The sequence below is a fragment of the Mustela putorius genome, unplaced genomic scaffold, assembly GCF_011764305.1.
Source record: "Mustela putorius furo isolate JIRA1106 unplaced genomic scaffold, ASM1176430v1.1 tig00000179_pilon_pilon_pilon, whole genome shotgun sequence".
NCBI lineage: Eukaryota > Metazoa > Chordata > Mammalia > Carnivora > Mustelidae > Mustela > Mustela putorius.
This window is the reverse complement of record NW_025421305.1, coordinates 15,493,320-15,520,532: the sequence shown is the minus strand read 5'-3', so window position 1 is coordinate 15,520,532 and position 27,213 is coordinate 15,493,320. Positions and strand designations below refer to the sequence as shown.

General features: G+C 53.4%; 1 protein-coding gene across 4 annotated transcripts in view; it reads left to right on the top strand.

Moving 5' to 3' along the window:
* LOC123391115 (sushi domain-containing protein 4-like) overlaps positions 1 to 27,213 on the top strand; it is a 77,694-nt gene that overhangs the window by 24,187 nt on the left and 26,294 nt on the right. For 3 of the 4 annotated variants that reach the window (XM_045076700.1, XM_045076698.1, XM_045076699.1), the window contains exon 3: positions 24,623 to 24,796. In XM_045076700.1, coding sequence (XP_044932635.1) covers positions 24,623 to 24,796 — 174 coding nt within the window. Of the gene's footprint in view, positions 1 to 19,065; positions 19,348 to 24,622; positions 24,797 to 27,213 lie in introns of those variants that run through there. The other variant, XR_006605735.1, reaches the window with a different exon arrangement.

Below are 27,213 nucleotides of genomic sequence, written 5' to 3'. Positions count from 1 at the left end.
ATTCCGCCATTCGGTCAGAACGCGGCATGTCCTGGCCATAGAGGGGTCTGCTGTTCCAGTCCTCTGTAGACAAGCTCGGGGTCTCCAAATCCCTGTGTACCTGGGTTGTGCCAGGAAAGCAGGAGCTGGGTGCTGAGTTCAGTTGTGGCCTCTGGCTCGTGCCCTGGCTCTCGGGTCTCCCTCTGTGGATGCCTCCTATGTACGTTCAGCCCACCATCTTGTCTGGGGCGAATTTCACTTCCATTTGGAGCCTTATCCATGGGTATGGGGGCAGAAGGGGGTTAGGCCCAGCTTTCTGTTTTGATCAGGGGCAGGCCGGAACACATGGAAACAGAATTTGGGGTTATCAGCAAACTCCACCCCCAGCTCTCCTAGTCTCACAGGAAAAAGCATGGGTTATCTGTTCTGACTTGGTGATTTATAGTCTCATTCCAAGAAACCAGAAACACCTTTGCGAGAAATCACCTTTTCCTGGGGCAGCATCTCTCCCCTTTTTGCTTTCTGTGCCCTGCAGCCTTATGTTCCATGCATGCCCCTGCCCCACGCCCCTCAGGCTCCCCTGGGTTCACTCCTCAGGCCTTTTATGCCAGAAAGGGCCCAGCAGAAGCAGACTTAGTGATGGATGGATGGATGTCGTGGATGGACCGATGGATGGACAGACTGGTATGGATGGATGGATGGATGCACAGCTGATGGGACAGATGGATGGTCAGTGCATGGATTATGGACAGATGGTCAGTGGGTGAATGGATGGTGGATGGATGGTCGGGCATAAATGGATGATGGTCAGTGGATGGATTATGGATGGATGGTGGATGGACAGATGCATGGATGATAGGTGGACGGATGATTGATGGACGGGCAGAAAGATGGATGGCATAGACACAGGGATGGTCAGTGAAGAGATGATGGACGGATGGTTGAAGGATGGTCGGTAGGCAGATGGACGGGTGGATAGATGGATGGTCGATGGAATGATGGAAAGAAGGGCATAGATGGAAAGATGGGCATAGACAAATGGACAGACGGATGGATGGTCAGGGGTGGAATATGGATGGGTTGTCGATGGAGAAATGGAAAGATGGGCATAGATGGATAGACCGATGGACAAAAGGCAGAGAAGAGGGACTCCTCCTCTCTGCAGCCACTACAACTCTCTTTCCGTCTTTCTTTGGAAAAGCTACCCACACCTGCCTTGTTATTGTGCCTGCTCGACTCAAGCACACTCCCAGCCGGGAGGTTGTGTGGTTTCTCAATGACCACCAGAGTAAAAGTGTACCCGCAGTGGGAAAGCCACGGGCATTCCAAAACTTGAGTGGCTAGAACTCTGTCTGAAGCACCAGCCACAGATCAGTGTTCTCCCTTCATGTTTAGAAGCTAAAAATTTTCGACTGGAAACTCTGCAGGCCTGCCCTCTCACACCTGCTTAACGTGCCTTCCAAGTGCTCCCAAGTGTCTTCATTCTTTCCATAGGTGCCGCCAGTTCTCATCAAATTTTAATTTTAAACAAAGACATTCAAAAAGCACAACGAGGGAGAAAATACGGTAGGTTCTCTGACAGCAAAGGGAGCATCACGGATGACGCCATGTGTTGGAGTGTCTGCCTTTCACTCCCTCCCAGACTAGGCACCATGAGAAACAAAGGCGCCTGCATCCCATGCAGCAGGTCCCCTGAGACAGCCCCTCCCTCAGGCCACCTGTTCCAATACCAACACCGTGGTCATGCTTGTCTTGGATCCCAGCCACTCAGAGGAGCCTGTACTACCCACCCCTGACGGGAAACAGTAGCAAGGACTCAGCTCTAGCTCTGGACCCTACAGGGGGCTTCCCAGTGCCACGAGGAGACCTGCTCCTGCCTGTGTAATCGTCCCCTGGGCCCCAAACACAAGTTTTCAGTTTTTTCTTTATTCTTTGCAACCTTGTGTACCAGCCATGCTCTGTCCTTTGCTGTAAAACCACAGGTGAACCTGCGTACTCCATGGCTGGGGCCGAGCAAGAGCAACATGGCCTGGGGATGGCAGTCATCCACACTGGCTGCCCCGAAGCCCTTGCTGACTTCCGAGACCCTGTTTTTGGCGCGAGGCAGAGATGAGGTTCTCGGGGCTGAGCTAACACAGCTTGCCTGGCTGGCTCAAACTGCACGGGGCCATCACTCACAGGACTGTGTGCGCCTCCCCCAGCAGTGCTGGGAAGATGCCATCTGCTTCTCCAACAGGCTCCGGCAAGGATCCTGAGATGCCTGTCCCAGCTGGGAGCGCGTGTGCCCTCCCCATCTTCCCAGAGAGATCACCGCCCACACACACTGAAGGACACCCATCCAGGCTGTACTGAAGACAGTGGTAAAGTCTCGGATGAGGCAGCCAGAGCACGCTTCATGAGCCCCCAAGGGGCTGTCCACCTCCTGTACCCTACTGGCTGTTGCCCGCTTGCATCTTGCTTCATGAAATCCCAGCCTGGTCGCTGCAGAGGAATGAGTCTTGGTGATGGAGGGACAGGTTCCCCTGTCTCTGAGCATGGCTCCTCCTGGTCAGGTGCCGGGTACCATGGGAGGCAGCTGTGGGGGGCTGGGGGCTTGTTGGGGACACTACAAGCAGCCATAAAATACATCGGATGTGGCTCGTGAAATCCTGGGCTCCCTCAGCACAGCCTGTTGTATTCCTGATGACAGACACATGTTCCTGCAGGAAATGGTACAGTATGTATGTAAAAGACACATCTATATTCACACATGCTACCTGGATTCCAGCAAGCGCCACCGGGATCAAATGACCTTGGTGAGGTCTTGCAAAAATCACATGTCACCTGCCGCTGGCCCCTATAACAACTTCCAGGCATCTGCGTTCTTGAACATCAGCCTCCTGGCCCATTGAACCCACATGGTTTCTTAGCATCTGTCCATCAGCCAGAGGTCCAGAGTTGTTTTTAAGGCTGTAGTTTGGATCTGAGACTTCAGCATTCGCTTCCTGGGCACTGGTCTGAGTTATTCTGCAATGCTCCGTGACGGGAAGTTGCTGTGGGAGGACCCAGACCTGCCGCTCGTCACCAGTTGTGGCAGTTTGTGTTTGCAGAACTGTTGGCCACAGTACCAGCACCTCCTGCCAGGGTGAGTGTGAGGATTCAGCGGGATTGCACACATAAACCACTCAGAACATGTCTTGTACTATCATCCATGCAAGAAAAAAATAACTCTGCAAGAAGATAAAATGAAATTAGGGCTTTTTGCTAAACCCGACAGATTTAACACGTGGAGAGGTTTTTTCTTTTTTCCTTTCCCAAAACTCTACTAAAATGAGAATTAAGGAAGAAGAAAACACACAAGCCCCCAACAACACTTGAAAACAAGAGAAGTGACAATGCAGAAACAGTCTCTAATTTTTTTAAAAAGCAGAGGGTGGACTGAGGAGTTAGCAGAGCCACGAAGAGCAGCGTGAGGGCTTGCAGAAGCTGCGGCAGGCGAGGGGCAGGAACACTTGCAGGAGCAATCAGACCAAGGTGCTACAGGCCTGGGCCTTGGGGTGAGCCATTCCCCGTGGCATGTGCTTTGCTCACACCTTCTTCACTCTTCAGCCCAACCTAAATTCGAGGGTACCAGGTGCTGCAGAGAACAGGAAAGAGGAAGCAGGCCCAAAGTTGGGGTTTTGGGGAAAGCATAAATCCAGACCAACACCCCTCCCACAGCTTTCCCACCTCTGCAAAAACAGCCCCCTCCAGGCCACTGTCTTCATCCCTCCCCCCAGGGAGACAATGGAGGCCCTCCTCCTCCTCCAGAAAGATGAACAGCTTCAGGGTGAAGAGGGAACCACCTGTCCTGACAAAGTGGCTGAATTACCCTCTGAGCCCAGCCCTGTGCCAGGGTTCAAGGCCTGGGGGGGTTGTGTGGGGAGGGGCCCCAGGCTGCACAGCCCTGCATTCAGACCCAGAACTGACTTCTGGTGAGCAGCCTATCCCTCTCCAGGCTTGGACCTCCCACCCGAACTCTTGGGTCCATAGGAGCTGGGGAGCTGGCACACACATCTGTTTTCTAAGACACACCTACATACAGCATCAGACACTTTTTCCAAATGAGTCTTACCTGTCAGCCCCAACACAGAAGACATGAGATGAGTGGTGGTCCCATAGACCCTGCCTGGGCCTTGCTGTCCGTCTGAGGGGGATCTTGATAACCCCCTGGGGAAAGACTTGCTGTAAGGTTTCTACCAGTTTCTACCCAGCGTGGAGCGGCTGTCTGCTGAATACCCACCCAGGTTCCAGGGGGACACTCCGATCCTCCCTCGTGGCTCCGTGTGGTCCTCCATGTGGAGACTGAGTTTTGGGCAGAGGAAGGTTAGTGACCTCATTGTCACAGGGTGGAGCGATGGAGCAACAGCTCGGCCCCAGGGTTTGCCGTCCAGTTCGCCTATCCGTCCTCCTACCCCAAACCTGGGCCACCCGCAATGGGGGGCCGCCGGGTCCGTGCCCTGACGGGCTGGCTGTGGGTTTGGGAGTCCCCCACTCCTCAGGTTCCGTAACGACCGCGGCTCCCGGGGCCCAGGGCAGTGAGGTACTGGGATTACAGCTGATGGTAAGTACAGGCCAGTTAGAAACCACACAGGCAGGGTGATGGCAGGGAGAGTCTCAAATGCGGAGCGCATGTCCTCGGGAGCCTCAGCCTCCGGGTGTCCACGTGCATCCCAGCTGATTGCGTCACGGACCACCTGGGTGAGCTGCAGCTGTAACACCCCCTCCTCCACCGAGGGCCGGCTTAGTTCACTGAAGCCCTGACCCCTGGACACATGACTGGTGTTTCTGCCGTGGCCCATCTCCAACCTGGGTCATCTGGCTTGTGGGCGCTGTTTGAGGGCCACCATGGGTGAGAAAGAGACGTGCTACTCAGGGGATCCGGAGGAATAGCGGGGCGGGGGGGCGGGGGGGCGGGACAGGCAGATTCTTACTTGCCCCTACCCACTGCCGCTGTCGCCTGGGCTTTCCTCCTTCCAGACCTCAGCCTGCCCCCATCTCAGCTAGATCCTCCCGTCCCCTGCCGGCCGGCCCCGCGGTCCTCGACCTCGTCAGCACGCTACCACCGCCTGCCTCTGGGTACCATACCGTGCTTCTGAGTTGCAGTGATCCTGGAAACACTGTCATCCCGCCTCTCTCCAGCAGCCTGGGGACACGGGGACCGGGGACATGGGGAGCAGACCAGGGTGATTAGGGGTCCAGGCTTCTAGCCGTTCTGCTCTGGGACCTCAGTTTACCAGTCCAGGTCCTTCTCAAATTACATTCGGATAGCCTTTCAGAGTTTTCAGAGAAGTTAGGGTTCTTTGCTCCCCTTGCCCCCCCAGAGGTTCAAGACAGGCAAGGTAATTCCAGATCTCTCTTTTTTACAGATAGTAACAAGGTTCTGGAAGCTGATGCAATTTGCTGAAGGAGACGTGTCCCTGCGGTGCTAGAACAGGTAGCTGCCACTGGGTCCACCAACCCTAAGCCCCATGAGTGATTGCATGTGGATTGGTTTTCCTCCTGCAGACTTGAGGCCAGAGCTTCTTTCGTGGCCAGCCCGTCCTATTTGCCAGCTAATGAGACCAATTGTAGGCTCCATAAAAAAATTAAACAGCAGCTGCTTCATTTTCTTCCTCTCCAACTTTGAAATCATGATGACCTCGTTTGCAGGCATCTCCAGCTAGGGCTTTTGGGGCCTGTAGCGCCCAGGAAACCTGAAATGTAAGCATAGTCCTGCTGTGTTTTCGGGTTGGCCAGAGTGAAATATTCTGAACACTGGCATTCCCAACGCGAACCAGTCACCATGTTCGTGAAGCACGGGATGCCTGCTCAGCCTGGTAGCTCTAATTAATAATGCCGTTCAGGTAGGGGAAGCACCTGCAGCTTTTTTTGGAATACTAGCAAGGAGGTGGAAGGAGCAGGTGATGTGAGCCGGGGGAAGATTAGCCAGATGCGGAATCCCAGACCCCAGATGCTGCTGTTTTAGCAACGGTCACAGAGGAACCGTGCAAGCCTTAGGTTCACCCCCATCCTCAGTGCAGTTCCTCCCACTTTGTTCTGGGGTCTGGCCTATGACAACAGTATGGACTGCATCTTGGCACTAGGAAGGAAAGCCTAGTTCGCTTCTGTATCGTAGAGGTTTGGGGAGCTTATAAAATTTTGCAAGAAAAATAATAACAAACCCTGAGCTCTTTCTAAGTCAACAAACACCTGCTGCATTTTTCCACCTTTGCGTTCATCTGAAATTACTGTGTTCCCACCGGACTGTTCACAAACCCCCACCATCCCTGCGGTAATTCAGTAAGGCAGCATTTCACGCTGTGGGTGAGGGTGGAAATCTGTGATGAACGGGGGGTCTTTCGATGCCCTTTAGTGCGTGTGATTTTTTTGAAAGAAAAGCTGCTCATTAGCAACCCCAGGCTGAGCAGAACAGCCTGCATCGTGTGTAGCATTTCCCTCCATCCTCCAAGGTAGTGTGTTGCTGAGATCAGAGAGATTGATGTTTGTTTTGGGAAGGGGTGGTGTTCCATTAGCCCGGTTTCTTCTCCGTCTCCTTTCTTCCTCAGCTAAGCCCACTGAAAGCATATTTATAACACAGTTTCAGAAATTTAGTAATTCGGATAAGATGTAACGGTTCATTCTCGATGTCAGCCAGACAGCACTTTTATCCCCGGCATCCATCTGTTTTGCTCTCGTGGTCTCCCAGTGCCTGCCCCGCCTGCGGCCATCGGTTTTCAGCGTGCAGGACCCCATCCCGGAATGAGACCTGTCAATCACGCCCATGGCATCTCAGTGCCCGTGGCCAGGGGACGCTCCCTATAAACCTGCGGGGGCCCGGGGAGCTGAGTCAGCACCACTCCCCCAGTGGGGAGATGATTTAGGGATACCACTAGAGGGAGGTATGTGGTCTGCAGGCACCTGGGTAGATTTACTACCCGCCAATACAGAGCCTGTCCTCGTATGTGCTGCCTCGGGAGAGCCCATTTCACTCTGTCCATCTCTGAGACAGTGACTTTGCCAAGATCCCCTTGGGCCGGCTCTTACCCGCCCCAGTCCGATACTCCCTTCCCACCAGGGTTCGTTAAAACATAACGTGGGCTTCTTGATTATAAGCGTTCATCATAGAGAATTTGGAAAACACAGAAATGCATAAAGAAGACTATAAAACTTGCTCATCAGTCCTGAATCCCAAATAACACAGGTCCTATTGGGGCATCTGTCTTTCTCTTCTACACACACGTGTGCTTTTTGTATGTTAAAAACAAGGATCATGATGTGTATGCTCTTTTGTGGTTTTTTAAATTAACTATGCAGGGAATTGTCTCATAATCACCCACATTTAATGATCAGAAGATCTTGAGAGCCTTGCATGGTGTGAAGAGATCACTAGCGACGATGGAGGTTTGGGGGCCTGCTGTGTGGGGGCTCCTGGGGAAGTGCTGTGGGGCCGGCAGGCATGTGAGGGTTCCCGGGAGGAGGGTGATAGGGAGCACACTGGCTTGCTGTAGCGAGGCCGGAGCATCACAGCTGGCCAGCCGTGCTGAAGGAACAGTTGCGGGACGCCGCTGAGGTCGGATCTGAATTGCTGCCCTCCCCATTTGCAGAACGGCACCGACCCAGGGCCTGCCCGCCCCCGGAGATGGGGGAGCCTTGCAGGACCCCAGGACTCCCTGAAGTGGGACACAGCCTTTTTCTGCCTGCACCCGGGAACGTTCCCCTCCATCTCTCCACCACCGGGCCCTGAGGGAGGCCCTCCCCTCCCTTTCAGGCACTCCTGGTGCTGGAGCTCTTGTGTGGATGGGTTTAGAACTTGGCAGTCAGACATTGGGGGTGTGATGAGAAAGATCACATGGGGAACCCCGATTTCCTGTGTTTCATGAAGGACAAATAAGATCAGAAAAGCCTGCCTGTCAAAGATCTGTTGGGCTCAGACGCAAACACCAGTTATTGGTTGGGTACCTCTTGTGCTCGGGGATGCCTTTCACCTGAGTCTGGTGTAACTTGGAGTAGCTGCCATGGGGGTCGACTCCTTCTCTCTTGCGCCAGACGTCTGTACTGGGGATGAGGCTCTACGGAGAGACAGAGGGCCCAGATGTGGCAGATTCCTGCATTTTTCTAGATTAAATGTGACATCCTCAGAGCCAGTCACTGCCTGGCTGCGGTGCTCCTTCCACAGTCGTTCCATGGTCCTTGGGCCAGGCAGCCACCTGGGGTTCCCGTGGTGCTGGCAGGGAGAACCCTGGGTTGTCCATTCTTGGCGGCTGCTTCGTTGCCTTCTGGGGTTGCCCAGGCCCGTGTCATAGGCCTGGCTCCTCCTGGAGGGCTCAGGCTGCATCCCCCAAAGCTGATCATGATGCCAGGCCTGCTCCCCTGGCCTCTACATGCCCCTGTTCCCACGGCTGTCCCTGGGACAGAGGCAGCTGGTGAAGGGTAGACAGCATAGGGCAAGGTGCAAAAGGAAGGAGTGGTCCACACGCGGGTGTGGGGACCTGTGCGACGGTGAGGGCGTGTGTACCCTGCCACCTCCTTGTTTTCGTTTTACCCTGCAGCCCTGTTGTCCTGTGGCAGGAAGCTGTTTAAGGCCGGCCTTGCCCTCCATGCTTAGAGGTGGCTGATGGAGGGACAGAGCATCAGAAGGGTCATGTGCCTGCATCTTACAGTCAGAAAAGAATGCCAGAGTGGCAGACTATGCGAGTTTGTTGGAACGAATTCATGTTGTCATCCTAACCCAGAGGACAGCCTTCTATTCAACGCCCTGACCCCTGTGTGTGTTGTTGGAGGTCAGTTTTGGCAGTGGCCGGAGGTACAGATTCATTGGTCAGGGTGCCCATTGTTGGGGGTGCCGCACCGTGGCCTCCTCGATCAGATGCAGACCTGGGCCCCCTCATTCAGAGCTGCGTGAGTCTGCACACTCTGTTAAACTTTTTGGTCTCCGATTTCTCAGCTATAAAATGAGGGAAATTATTTTGGGTGAATTTTAAGATTCCTTCCAGCAAGAACATTCTGTAAATTGTGTGTAGTTAAAAAGCTTCAGCTGATACATACATACATATTATTTTGTAGTTTTCAAAATATTTTTTAAAGATTTTATTTATCAGAGAGAGAGCACGCACATGCACGAGCACAGGGAGGGGCAGGCAGAGGGAGAGCCAGGCTCCCCGTGGAGCAGGGAGCCTGACGTGGGACTCAATCCCAGGACCTCAGGATCATGACCTGAGCCCAAGGCAGACATTTAACCAAAGGCCACCCAGGCGCCCCCCCACCCCCTGCCATTTTCAACTTACTAATCAGCTTTGTAATTTATCCACGTGTTTGTGGGATGCCGTCAGCTAATAACCCCGAGGTTTATGTCAGTGATGAGGTGTGAGTGCCCCATCTCCGGTTGATAGACGAGGCCCTCGGGTTATTCTGATGGGTGGTTTTCTATAGGAAGGCTTGTTCTGTTTCTCCATGTTGGGATGCAGTCTGGAGTAATTCTGTCGTGTTGGTCGCACATTTATGGAGCAGTATTGAAACTGGAGTGGAAAGCGTGTTAGGCATTAGCACTGTTATCGGTTTTGTAGGAGCTGAAACCGAGTGAGAGGGTTTTGGAATAATTGGGTAATCCAAGCGAATTAAATCAAGAGGGGGAAAATATCAGTTTTGGCATCAGATGGAGAGAGCGACGACTTCCACATCTGTGGTCTTTATGCATTTTAATCAAGTCTAAATTATGCTCTTAAGATTTACTTTTGCTGCGTTTACTTAGATGCTGTGACACAGCTGACTTTGTATTCATCTCTGGATACTTCTCGAAACGGGGAAGCATTCTCACGGTTTCCAGGGGAAGAGTTGCTTCCCTGCGGAGTGCCGGGTGTGGGCTGGGGCCTGGCAGGCGCCATGTCCCCAGGCCACAGGGGCTTCGGCGGTGGGTGTGCACACCATGTGGCGGGTGTGACTCTTCTGTGATCAGCAGGGCACCATGCTGGGACACAGAAGCAGCTCCATGGTCACGCGCCTGGTCTTGCTTTTTGGCCTTGTGGCTGTGTTCCCCAGGGGATCCTGCTTTTTCAGTGAAGTCTCTTTAGCTTAATAAATAGTAGCAGTGATCAGTGTTCCTTTATTCCAGATGTTTGTTAAATATGTAAAGGGAGGCCGTGTTGAACTGTGGCACGATGATATGCCATATTCACAGACAAAATTAACTTAGACGGCTTTGATTGCCTTTGTTGCATTTTTTATCTGGTATCAGAAAATCTGTCCCAAACCCATTCTTGACTCAAGTGCTTTCTGCATGTGTTCTGTTTGGTTTCCATCTGACTCGCTGGTCCCCAGGAGCATGCCCATCGTTGTGCCCAGGCCGGGGAGCCTGACTGCCATCTCGTGCTGCCCACCGCCCTCTGCTCCAAGTCTGGCTCATGAGATACAAAAGGCCAACTCCAGGGCTTTGTGTGACTCTCTTGACTTTCCTGAGGACGGCCTTCTGGGAGTATTTGTTGTCCTTCTGACGCTCGACAGCCAAAATTTGCAGACATCTCTAGGGCAAGTTCAGAAAAGAGCCCGAATATTTTGGGAAATGAAGGTGGTTCTAGGAAATCTGGCGATTGCCCTTTGTGAAGTGAGATGTTTTTGTTCTTGAGGGAACTGGTTGAATATTAATGACGTTAACATATTAGTGACGTTATCTATGCTTGTTGTGAACTTACCATGTGCTGGTTGTCTCGCTACTTATATCTGTCAGTAGCTCTAGAAGCAGAGCTGTGACGCAGAGAGGGGAAGTAACTTACCCGAGAGCACACAGCTAGAAGAATGGCTGGGCCAGGCTACAGAGCGCACAGCCTCCCTCCACAACCTAGAGTGTCTATGTTATTTTAGGAAATTTATGTGTGCATGTAGTACGACAGGGTAGGGTATGTTTAAAGCAGGGTCTTTCAAACCTTTTTTGCCTGTGAACTGTGGAAACAAATCTAGTTTCCACTGCAGATTAACAACTAATAAAACGAAAGAGTTCTCCCCCTTACTGTGTGGAATGTACTCTGATTTTTTTCTCTTTACTTTGTTTCCCAAAAGTGCCTGTTGTGACCCTTAAAATCTATTTTGTGTCTTGCTGTGAGTCTGTGACCTGCAGATCAGAAACTCTAGTCAGTCCTCGATGTAAGCTCACTTTCCAGGGTCGGTGGGGGGTGGCGGGCTCCCATGGTTTGTTGAGTGAATGCCTGTCGGCAGCTTTCCCCCAGTGCCTGGCACTGGATGTTGACCCAATGAGTGTGTATATAGGTTATAATAACCCCTCCTCTCCTCCTTCCCTTTTCCTTTTAAAAACAAAGAGCTGAAATTTCGGCCAAACATGGGTATCATCTGGACTGGAAGACAGAAGGTCAAGAACCACTTAATAATGATTTTGTTGCGGAAATATGGGTTATAAGTGAATTTTTATAAAGCAAATTCCATTTTCACATTGATTTTAATTATAATTTTAACAGTGTTAAATTTTAATTTGCTGTTTTTCCTGCATTCCAACTCCTGTGAGGGTCTTCTGTGGCCCACCTGACTTCTGGCAAGGTGGTAGGCCCAGGGTGGGCTCAGCTCCCACAGTAGCCCGGGGCCACCTTGCTCGGTCCTTCCAACACTCCGTGGAAGATGTCTGTCATCAGCGGCGGGGGAGGGTCCCTCCAAGTGTCCGAGGCTGACCCTGCCGAGGATGGGCCTCCCAAATGTGTAGATGGTGTTTGGTTGGCTCTGTACAGCTTGTGTGCACAACAAGTAGGTGGCTGGAAACTTCTGGCAAGTGCGTGGTTCCGGGTTCCCTGACCACCATCTGTGTAGGGCATTGTGCTTGAGAAATTTGGTGTTGAAAGTTGATGGATTTGCTGGTTAGGTTTTGCCTGACGTCATTGCCTCAGCATTGTCTCGGTGGCTCTTGTAATTGGTAATGCCTTGTTTTAGACACACCCCCAGCTCTGGTGGCCTCTGGAATAAGGCAGGCTCTCCATACCCACCTGCATTGGAATAATCAGTAAAGGCCACGTGGAGATGGGATTTCTGCGGCAGAGGGAAGCCCAAGGGGGCGTCTGTGGTGGTACGGAGGTGGTTGGAGGCATCCCTTGCCCGCAGGCCCTGAGGACCTGCCTAGTGGCTTCATGTTGGTGCTTATAGCTCCACAAGCCAGGTGCCTAAGTTTCCAGGGTCTTTAAACTTAGGAAAGGCGTTCCGAGGGTCTTCCCCTGACATGACGGGAGGAAGGGCTCCTCCCTGGCTGAGACACAGCCCCGTCGCACTCATTAGCATCTCAGAGACTATGTCCCCCTCACTGGTGAGGAGAAGAAGCAGAAACTGTGCAGGAGGAGCCAGGTGTGTTCGGATCCGCCAGACGGAAGCTGTCGTGTTGCTTGGAGGGACTGTCTGGTTTACGCATGGTCACTGGGCTGCCCTGCCTTTACTCTGGGCCACCAAGGGTGGGAGTCTGGCGCCTTGCCTGGCTGCTTCTGGGTCAGGAGCTTCTCCCTGGGCCTTAAGCTACGACCTCTCCTGAGGCACTCACCGCCCAGGTCGTCCATACTGTACTGTTGTCAGTGGGGCTCCATGGCCGGCTTCCCCAAGTTGGCATGTGTCAGGTCACGCAAAAGTTTCCCCAGCCCCATCTCCCTGAGACGGTGCACCAGGAGGTGTCAGGGCGGGGGAACCACGAGGATTCTTTTCTGTGTGGTGATGAACCCTTCCCCACAGCTGTTTGCTCAGTCCTTTCTGAACAGGTATGGAGACACCAAAGCGTTGACAAATTGTCCTTTCCCTTGAAGCGCTTGCAAAGCCGTGACGATGTGAGCCCCCGCTGCATGAAAGGCCTGCGGGAGCAGCAGTGGGAGTGGCTGTGAGCCCCAGGCCAGATGGCCCCAGTGACCGGACTGGACCCCCACCCTCAGCGTCCTCTCCAGGGTGCGGCAGGGCTCAGACCCTGGCCTGTCGGTGGTCCTATGCCCACCCGTGGGGCAGACTGTGAGTGTGGGGGGCTCCGGAATCTGGCTCAGATGTGCAGACATGTGAGCTTCACCTTGGCAGGAATGCCCTTTTCTTACCCGCCCCAGGACCCTCTCCCCAAGTCAGTGCATACACAGTCAATTTCTCTGTCTCTACTCTGTTCCTTCCTCCAAAGACTCACCCAGCAGTTTACAGAGAAATGGAAACCACCCCGACTTCTAAATTGATTTGGCTGCATTTGATACAGTCTTCTTTCCTCGAATAGGACTTTTCAGTTATAATAAGCCCAAAGATTGCTTTTCACACCGCTTTTATTTTTATGGTTCTTTCCAGCGACTCTTATGTTGCTCACAGGAAAACGGTCTGGTGGGTTTCAACAGACTCCGAAGTCCCCAGACCTGAGGGCTCAAACCCTCATAATGAGCCTCAGGTTGGGACGCCATTCTCTGGGGCGAAGAACCCACATTCCTGTCACTGCCCCTGCTTTTAGTCGGAAGGAAAGGGAAAGAGGAGATCTCACCTTCTGCCCGGAAGCCAAACCCAAGTAACAGTCCTAGCTCTGACCTCTCGTGGGGTCACCGATGCCAGGGTCGAGGAGGGTGTCCCAGGCTGGGATTCTGGGATGGGCTTGCAGACCCTGGCACCCAGCGCTGCCCCACCCTGCAGGCTGCTTCCCAGAACCTGGGTCCAGAGAGAAATAGTGTCTCTTGGGTTGTGGGGACGGCTGGCATTCATGTCTTTGCCTCTTTAAAGTGCCTGTGTATCCTTAGGAAGACTGCATGTGTCTGGGCTCGCCAGAGAACACAGGGCCAAGGAGGAGCACTAGCTGCTTCTCTCGCACACATGCACACACGCACACGCATACACCCAGGGACCGGCTGACACAGGGATGCAGGATGGGAAGTCCAAGTTCCGCTTGGTGAGCCGGAGGCCCAGGAGGGCTGCTGATGTGCGCTGCAGCCTGTGTCTGAGTCTGAAGGCAGGAGGACTGATGTGTCAGCCCGAGTATGCAGACAGAGAGAAAGAAGTCTTTCTTACTCAATCTTTACTTCTATTCAGGTCACAAGATTGGATGAGGCCCACCCGCGTCAGGGAGGGCAGTCTGCTTTACTCAGTTACTGACTCCAGTGGTGATCTCATCCGGAAGCACCCCGCAGACACACCGAGAATACTGTGGGACCAAATGTCTGGGTACCCCAGGCCCAGTCAAGTTGACATATGTGAAATGTCTCTTGTACATCCGTGTTGTGTTCTGGATTGAATTTAGGAGGAACTGTTAGGGGATACTCTCTCCGGGACTTACTAAAATGGGATCTTCCCTTTTCCGTCTACGTCCCCCAAAAGAAACATTAGAAATCATCCTGTGGACTCTGTTTCCTTCCTAAGATGTGGCTGCTGGATTGTAAAGCAGAATTTGGAGCCCAGGTGGGCAGGTTCCCAGAGCCAGACCCTCTGAGCAGGCCAACTACCCCCGCATGGGTGTGCGTCTGGTGGATGGATCCCCATGTTAGAGGAAATGCCAGAGCAGCCTGGGGAGACGTGGCTGAGGCTGGGGACTGTCACTGACCCTCCAGGGTACTTTGAAGAGTGGTATATGGAGCTCTGGCAAGACATGGAAGATGGTGGTCTTGCTTGATGGGATGACGTGTCCAGAGTGAACCGAGGGCTCTTCTTACACCATCCCTCTTTCTTTCTTTCTTTCTTTCTTTCTTTCTTTCTTTCTTTCTTTCTTTCTTTTTTCTTTTTTTTTAAAAATATATTTGACAAGACAGAGATCACAAGTAGGCAGAGAGGCAGGCAGAGAGAGATGGGGAAGCAGGCTCTCTGCAGAGCAGAGAGCCCGATGCAGGGCCAGTCCCAGGACTCTGGGATCATGACCCAAGCTGAAGGCAGAGGCTTTAATCCACTGAGCCACCCAGGTGCCGCACCACCCTACTTTCTGACAGCTGTCTCTTCACTCCTGTCTGTGGCTGGGCCTGGCCAGTGGCATCTTGAGTCTCGGACTGTCTGGATGCAGAGATACATAAGCTAACTGTGGTCCCTCATAGGCAGGGGAGGGGGGCAGGGAAGGAATAAGTAAGGAGAGCACAGAGCTGGGTCCCTGAGGAAATTCCTCTGTCCTCACAGCATAGTTGTCCTATTTATTGTGAGAACAGGAGTCATTCTGATGGATCCAGGGCTGGCACCCACAGAGGCTCAGCACTCACCTGAGAGGGTTATCTCTCCTCTCTTGGAGAATAGCTCTCTTCCTGGGGCAGGGGGTGTGACAAGCTGAGGGTTTGTGCCTGAGATTGATGATCACTGTGGCTCATTTGTTAGCGGGTGTGACTGCCCAAAGAGTGTGTGTTTGAGAGAGAAACACAGGACTCAGTCCAGTCCCAACCCAGACCCACCTCTGGCCCTATGTTGCAGAGGGCGGAGGAGGGGGCGTTCGGTGCAGGTATGGATGGGAAGAAGGTTGTAAAAAAATTAAGGAATTCAGTCCACTCAGGGTGGAAGAAGGGAGGGGGTAAGAAGGTGTAGGAGAAAGCCTGTCTGTGCTAGGGGAGAGCACTAAGTGCCTCCCTCATCTGTGAAATCCATCCGTCCACCATCCATCCATCCATCCATCCTCCCACCATCCATCTATCCCCCAGCCATCCATCTACCCACCTACCCATCCATTCACCCTCCATCATCCCCCATCCACCCGTCCGTCATTGATCTGTCCATCCATCCATTCACCCACCCACCACCCCACCCGTCCATCCTGCCCCCATCCACCATCTATCTGTCTTCTCACCCACCCTACTCATCCATCTACCATCCTCCATCCATCCATCCATCCCCTCATCCCCCCACCCATCCATCCACCTACCCGTCCATCCATCCTCCACCGTCCCCTCATCCAACATCCTCCATCCATTCATCCACCCATCCATCTATCCGTGCATCCACCCTCCTCCCACCGCCCACTGCCCATCCATCCTCCATCCATGCTCCAACCATCCATCCTCCCATTCATCCTCCCTCCCTCCCTCCATCCGTCCCTCCTTCCCTCTCACCCTCCCTCTCTCTGTCCTGCATTAGCAGCGCCTGTGGCATGCTGGAAGTGAAGGATGAGACATGGTTCTCCAACCCCAGGAGTTCACAGCCCAGTGGCAGAGGCTGTGAGGCAGAGCACAACACTGCCAGTGTGAAGGGTGCTCTAGGAGAGCTGGGCACAGATGCCTTGATGGGAAGAGAGGCTCCTGGTCATACTTTGCAGAGGGAGGGATGGCTCCCGGGGAGGTACCCATGAGCTAGTCCCAGAGGGTGGATACACCATGGGGACCACCCTTTCCGCAGTGGGGGTTCTGAAAAACCCTTTCTTGTCTTAGTGGAAGTCAAGGCCCTCCTATAGGGCTGGGTCCTCTCTCCACCACACACCTGCTTCCCCATCTGCTACTCATTTGCAGTCTTTCTTTCTCCCTGCTGTGTGGACATGGGTTCAGATCGCTTTCACTCTCAATTTTTAATATGGTAACAGGAAAGTCCCTCCCTTGGCCCTAATGCAGGGATGGCTTGTGCCCTGTGATCTTCTGTCCCCATGCAGCACTATGCATGGGCAGTGCACATTTGCTGCAGCCTCCCCCTGACACATGGGGAGGCAGGCTCCCCCAGGCCAGTCCAGCCCTGTAGCTGTCCCGGATCCTTCCTCTGCAGCCGGCGGCTGCATATTGCGCCTTTGCCCAGCCGCCTGCCCTGGTGGCTGAGACGCCTCCCCTTGCCTCTGCAGCCTTGCTCAGGCCATCTTGTCTTCTCATGCCCCTACTGCCCGCTTCTGTCTGAGGCATGTGTCATCCTCTCTCTGTGTTTGTTCCCAGGAGGCTGTCCAGCTTGCCTTCAGCTGCCACCTTTGTGCATTCATGCAGCTCAGGACATCATGGCTTCAACTTGGCTCTCCAGCTGGTCTCCCCCACCTGGCCTCGGTGTCCTGAGGTCTTAGACTCATCGTATCTACCTGCTACACTGGGACTGGTCCCCAGGCCGGTCTTCACCACGTCCCCTCTCTCTGTGTGCAGGCTCAGCGCCCAAACCTGGCAGCTGTCCTCGACGCCTCTCTTAACCCCTTCCCCTCCCCGCAGCCGCAGTCCCTTTGGTATCTGAATTCATGCATCTGGGTCCTTAGTATCTCCTGCAGCCTTGAGACTCCACATACCTCAACTACTGGCCCTCTCAGGAGCCAGACTGGCTGCTCAGAGCTGTTTGGAGAGCTTTCCAGGAGGACAGCCCTTCCCCCACCCACCCAGAGAGTGCCTAGTCTGTGGGTCTGCCTTTCACAAACCATCTTGCAGATCCTGGTGCAGCTGGGGTCCGGGAGGCATTTCTGATGGACTTTCTGCCTCCTGAGGGCTCAGTGCAAGTGCGTCCACTGCCTGGGTGTGAAGGGGCTGAGATACTGATCTGCTCTCAGTCATGCCTTTGTTCAAGTCTCAGTCTCTGGGGTTAATATCCAAAGTATACAAAGAACTCACACAACACCCAAAGAATAAATAATTCAGTCAAGATATGGGCAGAAAACATGAACAGACATTTCTCCAAAGAAGATGTCCAAATGGTCAACACACAGATGAAAAAATTTTCAACATCGCTCAGCATCAGGGAAGTACAAATCAAAACCACAGTGAGAGAGTACCTCCCACCAGACAGAATGCCTAAAATTAACAAATCAGGAAACGACAGATGTTGGCAAGGATGCAGAGAAAGGGGATCCCTCCTGCATTGTTGGTGGGAATGCAAGCTGGTGTAGGCATTCTGGAAAACAGTATGGAGGTTCCTTAAGATGTTAAAAATAGGAATGGGATGAATAAGTCCCAGGAGGGAACGGCACAGCACGGGAACACAGTCAGTGCTGTTGTCACAGTGAAGTGAAGTGGTGATAAGATGGCAGCCATGCTCATGTGACCGCAAGGTAACGCACACACTTGTTGCACCACTGTGTTGTGTGCCTGACACTAACGTCACAGCTTGTATCCCCTGCACCTAAAACAACCAAAACAGCACAATAGTCTCCCCTCCTTCACATCTCTGCTGCCTGCATCAAGTCCCAGCCCTGGGCCCACATGCGGCGGTCAGGGTCCGTCTCTAGCTCCCCCTTCGTTGTCCCTGGGGCTCCTGCTAGAAGGGTTCTGCCTGGCCTGGCAGAGCCATCCCTTATCCTGGGATTGAGCTCCACCGTCTGCACTCCACTGGTCCCCACAGGACCGTCCTCCCTCTGGCAGGCTCCCTGGGGGCCTCAGCTCTCCCCTGCTCCCTGCATGTATCCCAGCCCCCTGGGGCTACCCTAAGGGTGTCAGACTCTGGGGGCTGACGTTGACCAGGCCACACGGAGGGGGCACCTACACTCTGCTGCAAACTGAAGACATGAAGCCAGCCATGTTCCTGCTCTCCACCCCAGCAGTGCTGATCCCGACCCCTCCTTGGGTCATCTGTGGACCTCAGGACGCCCAGCCTGCTCTGTGGATCACGTTGCTTCTACATAGCCCAGCTGTCAAGGGTCACCCCTTCCCATGTGGGGTGACTGTGGAGTCTGTGGGAGTCTGTGGGCCTTTGCTCCTCCCTGGGACATGCGTGGGGGTGACGTGGGGCAGCGGCGGATTCTGAGGGTCACAAAGATGAACAGGTGACTCGTCCTTGGAGGTTCCCAGCTCAGCACCCGTGGCGCTTGAGCTCTAGTTGGAGCACAGAATGGGTGGCTGGGAGGTTCGGAAGGTACCCAAATCCTCGGGAAGTCCGGAGGAGGCCTGGCGGGTGGGGCCAGGGTGAGGGCCCGGAAGGAGACGAGTGTTGGTGGCTCAGGCCTGTCCTGTGAGAATGCCAGCCCTGCCAGTCCTACATCCTTGGTTCTGTCCCTGAAATGTCGTCTGGCCTGCTGGGTGGCTCAGAGTCCATGCCTCCTCCCTGACCCTCCCGCCTCACCCCCCTGCAGCGTCTTGCACAGCGTCGTTCCCTGTGTGGCTTCCTTCTCCCCTGCTCCTCCCCGAGCCTCCATGAAGGGCTGTGGTCGGCGCTGTTCTAAGCAAGAAGCCAGTGTGGCACACAGCAGAATGCGGACATTCTGGTCTGACTGGAGTGGCTAGGTGTTCGCGGTGTGTGACAGTGTCCGTCACGGATGCAGGAAGGCTCCCAGCCTCGGAAGCACATATTTAGAGGCTCCTTTTCTTCTCTCTGTCAATGTAGGGTTCGATGACCTTCCGGTGTGTGCTGACCCAGGCGTCCCTGAGAATGGCTTCAGGACACCCGGTGGAGGGCTTTTCCTTGAAAGGTCTGTCACCCAGTTTCACTGCCAAGACGGGTTTACGCTCCAGGGCCCTACAAAGAGGCTGTGTGTGAGACATCTCAATGGAACCCTCGGCTGGATCCCCAGTGATAAGCCCTTCTGTGCACAAGAAGGTAAAGTGCCCCCCTGGTCCGTGGAGGCTGCTCGTGGGGCTGTGGGGACCAGCCGCGCCAGCCCAGGGGCCCACCCCACATGCTGGCGGGAGAGCATTGTGGCCAGGCCGGGGGCAAAGGAGGCTCGGTGTCACAAGTCACCGTGTCCCTCCTCTACCTCAATGACGACCCAGGTCCTGGTTTCTGTCGAGGCAGGAGAGCAGCTCAGGTCACACCAGGGGTGCTCACTGCTGCGTCCCTAGCCAGCCGTGCACTCCCAGCCCCGGCGCCTGAGAAAGCAGAGTACGTGCTGCTCAGACGTGCCCGTGGAGGCAGGGACGTGTGGTACTCGGGAGATCCACTCAGTCACTGTCGCGTCTGTTCCAGGCGGGGTTTGATAGGGAGACAGGGCGGCACAGTGGGCATTTGTTTCCAGCAGTTACCCTATGGTCTCTCGTCATGGCAAGGTATCTGCCTACCTCTGGCAAGCGTGGCGGTGTCTGCTCTGTGTGGTTCCTGCTGCGTGGGTGTGTGTGAGTTTAGAACACTGCTCAGAGGTTACCTGGCGGCGGGCAGGGGGCTGACTGTGTCCGCGGCAGGTTGGGCTGACGCAGGGGAGGCAGTGCCGGTGCGGGCAAGGGCTCCGTCTCTCTGCCCACCACCCCTGACCGTGGGTGTGGATGGAGCTTTCCTGACCTTGACAGCTCACTGTTTCTCGGACTTAGCATAGACCGTGTTTATGGAAGTCTTCGAAGCACCGAACTCGACTGTCACTGAGCATAGGCAAAGGCTTCCCCAAGCTGAGAGCATGCGTGGTCTCTGCTTTTATTTTAGAGGTCTTTTTCTAAAAGAGTCAAAATTAAAACAAAGAACTAAAGTGAACTAAATCACACAGAGAAGGACAGGTGTGTGTGTGACAGGTGGAATCTCAACAACAAAACAAATGAACAAGTAAGAGACGCGTTGCAACGAACATGGGAGTGGTGGCTGAGCAGGGCTGAGAGAGCTCCAGCTGTGAGGTGGGTCGCAGGAAGGAACATGCGCCCGGGAGTACTGTCTGTGGTACTGTGACCACGGTGTGTGGGGACAGACGGGGACACCCCTGGAGGCACTGTCGGAAGTTCTGAAATATGGAATCACCGTGATTATGCCTAAAAGCAAGAGGACATGGTTGGTCAAGTATCCTTCACAGCACCATTCAGAACGGGTGCTGTGGGCCTCGGGTGGATGCTGTGTAGGGAAGGTGGCTCCCTGTGTTGCAGGTAGGAGTCTGTGTCACGTGATACAGACGCTTCTCTATATTTATTGAGACAGGCGTGTGGTTTTTCCTCTTTAACTTTGCAGCCTTGCAGGTTACACAAGCTTTCTCTTGAAAATCAAAACAAATTTTAAAAAGGATTTTAGAAATAAATGAATATTTTCTGCTATGCGCAGCCCATGCAGGCTGTGGTTTCCATAAGGTTTCAGTAATGAAAAGTTTATTTGGTTTTGTAGATCGACTTCCCTGATAAATCCTTTGGCCCAAGATACTCAGCATTTAAAACCCAGACAGGCTCAGGAACATATCAGGAATAGTAGAACACGCAGGCTCCGAGAATATTGCCTAGAGACAAAGGCCTTCTATTGTTTTATCATCCTAGGAAACAGAGAGCTTATCTAAAAGACAACCTCTTACCAGTCCTGTCATAACTACCTAATGAAGTATGCCCCAACTTAGAAGGCCTTCATCTCCCCTTGCTCACTGTATCTCAGACACATGGACGCTCCTATGTGTGTGTGAGTGTGTTTAAAAGATTTTATTTATTATTTATATGTCAGAGAGAGAGCGTGTAGGAGCAGAGGGAGAATTAGACACTGTACTGAGCCAGGAGCCCGATGCGGGACTTGATCCCAGGACCCTGGGACTGAGCCAGCCAGGTGTCCCCCTCCTGTGTGTTTTTAAGGACACTCGTGTTCTCCTGGCTTTTGCACTTACTCTCCCTCTGCCTGAAGCTGCCTTTTCCCAGATCTGCTCGATAAGGCCATGTGGCCCTGCATCATAAACATTATCTCCTCAGGGTGCCTGTCCCATGCACCCGGATTCCAGGGGCCCCTGGTAGGTCCCTGTGACCTCAGCACCTGCATCATAAACATTATCTCCTCAGGGTGCCTGTCCCATGCACCCGGATTCCAGGGGCCCCTGGTAGGTCCCTGTGACCTCAGCACCTGTTCCTCCTCATGCGAGCAGCAATCACTGCATGTTAGTCTCTACCTCGCAGATTTACTAACTTGTTAGCGGCCTCTCCATGCAGCGAGGGTAGGATTCCTAACTCTCCGTGCCCCGTGCTTGCGGCTGGGTGCTCAGCGAGTCACCAGTGGACAGATGGATGGTTGGATGGATGAATACCGGGTGTTATAAAGGCAGGGGTAAACAAAAGCCAACACCATCCTTTACAGCGAGGCTTCCAGCACCTTTCCTGTGTGGATATGAATGCTGTGTCTCCAGGGTGGATTACGTAGTTACGTTCCTGGAAACACTTTTTAGGGAGAATGGGTGTCAGAGTTGGCACTTGAAGGAATCAGGTTCATGTTCACATATAACTGGCATTTAAAAAGGCCAGTAAATATTGGTCGTGGTATGTATTCTTAGAACTTTGCCTTTTCTGCTCCTTAGGACTCTGCTCTGTGCTAACTAATGTCACTGAATAATTTGTTCTTAGGTATAACTGTGTAATATCACCTTAATATCCCCTCTTTGACTTGTTTCTATTAAATCCCCTATTACACGAGCAGGACTCAGATGCAGCGATGCAGTGGTCTGGGGAGAAAGGATGTCTCAAAGTGGAAGCTTTGCACCCTCTCAGTTGTATCCCCAAAGTGCCTCTTTGTGTCTGTCTGTGTCGGGTTTGATCACATCCCCACTCCTGCCAGAGTCAGATACCGATGGAGCTTTATGTGTCATCCTTGGTAACGGCATTTTTGGAGCGGCTTTTAAACATTCTTCCGGCTGACGGGATGCACTCATACTGTAGGAAATTTCTCTTATTTCTGTTTGAAACTTCAGAACTGATGAAGATTATATGTATTCGTTTTGGGGCACTAAAGATCCTGGCTTCTCTGTTTCCATAGACATGAAGTGCAAGTCACGTCCGGCTAAGGATGGCCTGGCTGGGCCAGGCTCGTGTTCCTATCTCCCCTCCTCTGGTGGGGGGCTCAGGCGCCAGACGCCAAGGGTAGGATCATAGCTCAGCTTTGGGGGGCCGACTTCTGTGAAGCTACAGCTAGTCTGTTTTGTTCTCTCCTTTATCTGGGCCACAGCCCTCCTGGCCTCCTGGCCATAGCTCCGGTGCCTGCTCCCAGCTCCCTGGTCAGTGCGAGTCTCTGTTCCATAGCAGCCAGTCCCCATGGTGACTCCATCATGAGCAGAACTTGGGAGGCCGTAGTGCCCTGGGATCCTTGGGCCATGTGCCCCGTGGCGGCCCCCAGCTCCTGGCTGTGGACAGAGGCATCTGGTCAGGAGTTCAGGGCACTCTGTGTGAGTGACTGCTGCTTCTGCACAGCCAGCGACCACACACTCATGGGCCACAGTGTCCCTTCTTTCCAATGGCTTTACTCACTGATGCTGGTTGCCTGCTAAGGACCTGGGTCAGCTCCTGGAGAAGTCGGAAGGCAGTCAGGGGAACGGTGGCTTTGTCACGTAAATCAGCACCATGGGGTCAGTTGGCAGCTGGGGTTTTACAGAGGGGCGCCTGGATAAAGGTGTTTTTATTTGCTCTGAGTAATGCCTGCGTTAGCACTACTGAGAAACGTGATTCCCCGTTTCCATTAAGAAGGCAGCAGTGGTGCCAAGTTGTCACTTGCCTTGTGACTCCAGTCAGGATCATTCTGGCATTGACTTTGGGGGAATTTGTCTATAATGGTACAAAAATTATTGGTTAAGCGTGAGACGTTGGAAACCCCTTTCCACAGTTTGAAGCTCAAAAATGAGAGGTCGAACTAGAACCACAACAGTTTTCCATCAAGGACGCTTCCTGCTGAAATTTGCAGACAGAGGGTTGATGGGGTTGTCCCGGGGCTCCATGGCTGCACTTCCTCGACATTTCTTTGCCAGCCACGTGTAGAGTCCCGGAGTGCCAAGGGCATGTGGGAGAATGCAGGGGTGCAGTCCCTGTTCTCCAGCTAATCTGGAGATGAAGGCAGATGCCACACCCAAGCTTTGACTTTGCATGACCCCGGGAAGAGGTCATTCTGTTTTCTAGAGTCTGTTGTCAGATTCTTCATTGGTCCCTGTAAACCCAGCCCCAACCCTACATCAAAACTTCTGGGATGTGCTTTTTAAACCCACCTGTGTTCCCGGCCATGGGCTGCTTGGGTCCCTTCCCTCCGCAGCCTCAGGACTCCTGGGCTCAGACCTCAGAGCCAACAGTTCATGGTCAAGTCTCCCACCATTCCAACCGTATGGTTGATTCAGAAGGCTTTCGGGAGTGGCTGAGAAACCCAGTCTTACAGCATTGAGATACTCTTGGAGAAAGTTTCTGTGATTGTCGAAATGCTGTTCTTGGATTTTGCTTCATTTTTAAAACTTGCGAAGCTTGGAGCGCAACCCCTCTGTACGCCTCCGGGGATGGCTGCTCAAGGTTATGCGGGGACACACGCGGAATTGGGAGGAGACCGTGTTCGAAGTGGAGGGTTATAATTTATCCACTGTATTTTATCTCTTAATCACCTTCTGTGTGGACTTCCTGTTCCTGCGCCCCTGATGCTGGGCTACAGACCCTTTCCGAGTCTGTATTCTGCTCCCACCTGCTTCCAGGAAGCAGGTCACCTACCTGTGGTGGGCTGTGTGGTGTTGGCGGTTGCATGTGCTTCCATGTTATTACCCGCGTGGAGCAGATCCGGTAGAAGGGAGGTGCCGGCCGGTGTGGCCCCAGCTTGTCCCCCACTGTTCTGCAAGGCCTTTTTTTCTTCTGCCAAGGCTTTTCTTCTGCCCCAAGGCAGAGGCGGTGGGCTGGGTGGGACCACGTAGCGGGTCATTGTGAGCCCCCAGCTCTGTCCTTCCTCTCTTATTTCCAAAATCACCTGAGGCTCCACTGCGAGGTATGAAGGGTTCCAGCCTGGAGGTGAAGCTCCTTTCATGGCTGGATTGGGACATCTTGTCCTCAGTCCCCTCCAGACCAGGGGTAGCAGTCCGTGTGCGAGGGCCTTTTATCACAGGGAAGCCTGAGGCCAGGTCCGAAAAGAAGAGCTTTGTGCCAAGCTGGGAAGCACAACAGGCTGAAATTTAAAAAAATAACGTGTCCATTTTACACCTTTGCAGATTGCCGTATCCCTCAAATCGACGATGCTGAGATTCATAACAGGACATACAGACACGGAGACAAGCTGATCGTCACCTGTCACGAGGGATTCAAGATCCGCTACCCTGATCTGTACAACATGGTTTCTCTGTGCCGTGATGACGGGACGTGGGACAACCTGCCGCTCTGTCAAGGTAGGGGCGCGGGCTAGGAGCACGTGCGCGTCTCTCCACTGGGACGTGGAGGGAAGCAGGGCCCACCGGCTCTGGCCTTGGCATCCGCACACCCTCCCTGCGATCCCCACCAGCCCCTCGTGCCCACCGTAAGAGCCCAGACCAGAAGAGCCCTTGTTCTTGAGCATGTTGACTTCTCCTTCACACCGAGAACCAAAAGTCTTTTAAGAAATAGGCATTTTGTAACCAGGCTGTGAGCACGATGATGAACTATGACATTTTTAATGAAAACAGCAGAACGTTTATACTTATTTCAGTGGTGGTGAGGGTAGATTAAAGCCGCATCTTTACAGAGGCTATTTTTTCTTAACGTTATCCATTTTTATAATGCATGAGGAGCAGAAAAATAATCAAATTCAGATTTTATCCAAACTACACAGTAAATAAGAATCCTCTTGCCTTTTTAACATTTGCCTGGGCCACCGTGGAGGGCCCTGTTTGTGAAAATAAGTCCTCGCGTGCACATTAATTCTGATTTTATTTTCTTGACATGTGACTTGAAAGCCAGTGCATAATTCATTCTTCGGGGAGGAGGCTTGTTTGCGCCGGAGCCTTGGCGTGTTCCGGTCGAGACGATGCTAGCGCTGGGCTCTAGGTCATGGCTGGCAGGCTCTGATATTACTCTGCGTGCCCCGGGGTCGGAAATGAATTATTTCCTTCTGTGAGGGCTTAAGAGTCCTACATGGCCCTTTGCAGAAACAGAGGCTCTGGATCGGGAGGACCAAGGGCGGCCAGGCCACCCCTTTGTGAGCTTCTCTGCCCAAACTCCCTGTGCCACGTGGCCTGCACAGATGACATTTCCAGGGATACATGTGCTCTGGGGGCACTTCTCGGGAGGCTGTGGAGAGTTGTCACCGTGATCTGAGGTTGGGCTGAATATTCACGTGAACATTACCAACCACTGGTCCCTTTCCTTCCCGGTGCCAAGAACGCTCCCTCGGATGCCAGCCCTCTCTGCCTTCATGAATCCCGCATCCCCCACTGTCCCCTGTTCTCCTGCCCTTTCTAGAGGTTTCTCCCTCTTAGGTCTTGCAAATTCCGTGCACCTATTTACGAGTTCTTTTGGTCCCTATTATTTCTTAAGAAATGCCCGAGGGTGGCATCCTCATCAGGGGCTCAGGTGTGGCCTCCTGCTCTGCTCTGTCCACCACCCTGCGCTTGCATCTCAGAGCGTCGCCCAGAGCCGGCTGGCTGCTCTTGGAAGGTGCCCTTCCCCGGAAAGCACCGTCACCCACACCACCCTCCCTCAGGGCATGTCCCCTGGTCTGTGCCCTGACCTCATCTCCATGCAGAGGCAGGTAGGGGCCTGGCTGCCCAAGCAGTGACTGCCCAACATGGCATGGGCGTGAGGGGTCTAGCGGCATTAGATGGCCTGACACCTCGGAGCGCCAGGGGGAGCATGACTGGCCCTTAGCATGACGTCTCGTCCTGTGGCTTTTCTTTGCACTTCCAGATCCGGGGGAGAGAGCCTGACAAGCCGGCTCGCCATTGCCTGGAAGTGTAAATAGAGGTTTCACCAAGCTATTGTGTCAAAGCCTGGTGTCTGCTGGCATGCTTGGGATGGGCTATCCCCAGCCAAGGAGCATGTCTCGCTTTCCCTGGTTTACTACTGCAGTTACAACCCCTTCTGGCTTCTTTTGGGGCAGGCAAGCAGGCGGGCATGTTCCAAGGCCATGTGTTCCTTGGGAACTTTGTGTTTTGGAGAGCAGTGTCCAGACGCACCTGCTGTTCACTGTGGGTCTGTCCGTTTTATATTCAGGGGACTCCAGCTTCTCTGTGGGAGTGGCCAGGAATGACACTCCTTCTTGGGAGGAGCCGCAGGCACTGTCCCTTGTGCCAGCTCATTTGAACAGCACTTAGGGACTCTGATACGGTCAGTTGTTCATGTTGACGTGCTTGTCTTACTTTTCTCAGTCACGGATTCTGTTTATTCCTAAGTCCCAATCTTCCCCTCCTCCCCGACACTTCACTTTTCCTGTGAACACAGTTCACGTTCAGCTCAACGGGTACATCCTTCCAGGCCGTGGAGACAGGATGTGGCCACGTGTCTCAGATGTGGCCTGGGTGGTAGTAGGCCCGTGGATCTCTGTGGCACGGGACACTGTCGGCCCCAAAGGGAGCATTTCCCTAAGTTTCCTAAGGGCTGCCCTGGCCTCTCTGGTCTCACGCCGAAACATAGATCCCACGTACCAGCTCACTGACCAGGGCAGTCGGCGGAGCATGAAGCCGTTCGAGGCTCAGAATGTCAAAGCAAGCCAGCTCGGGAGCAGATCTCAGACATCTGCTGCCATGGGCATGCTGTGATCTGTGCTCGGCGACTGGAAGGGAGAGTCGGGATTTCCATTATACGTTATTTACTTCACACACAATTAGTTCTC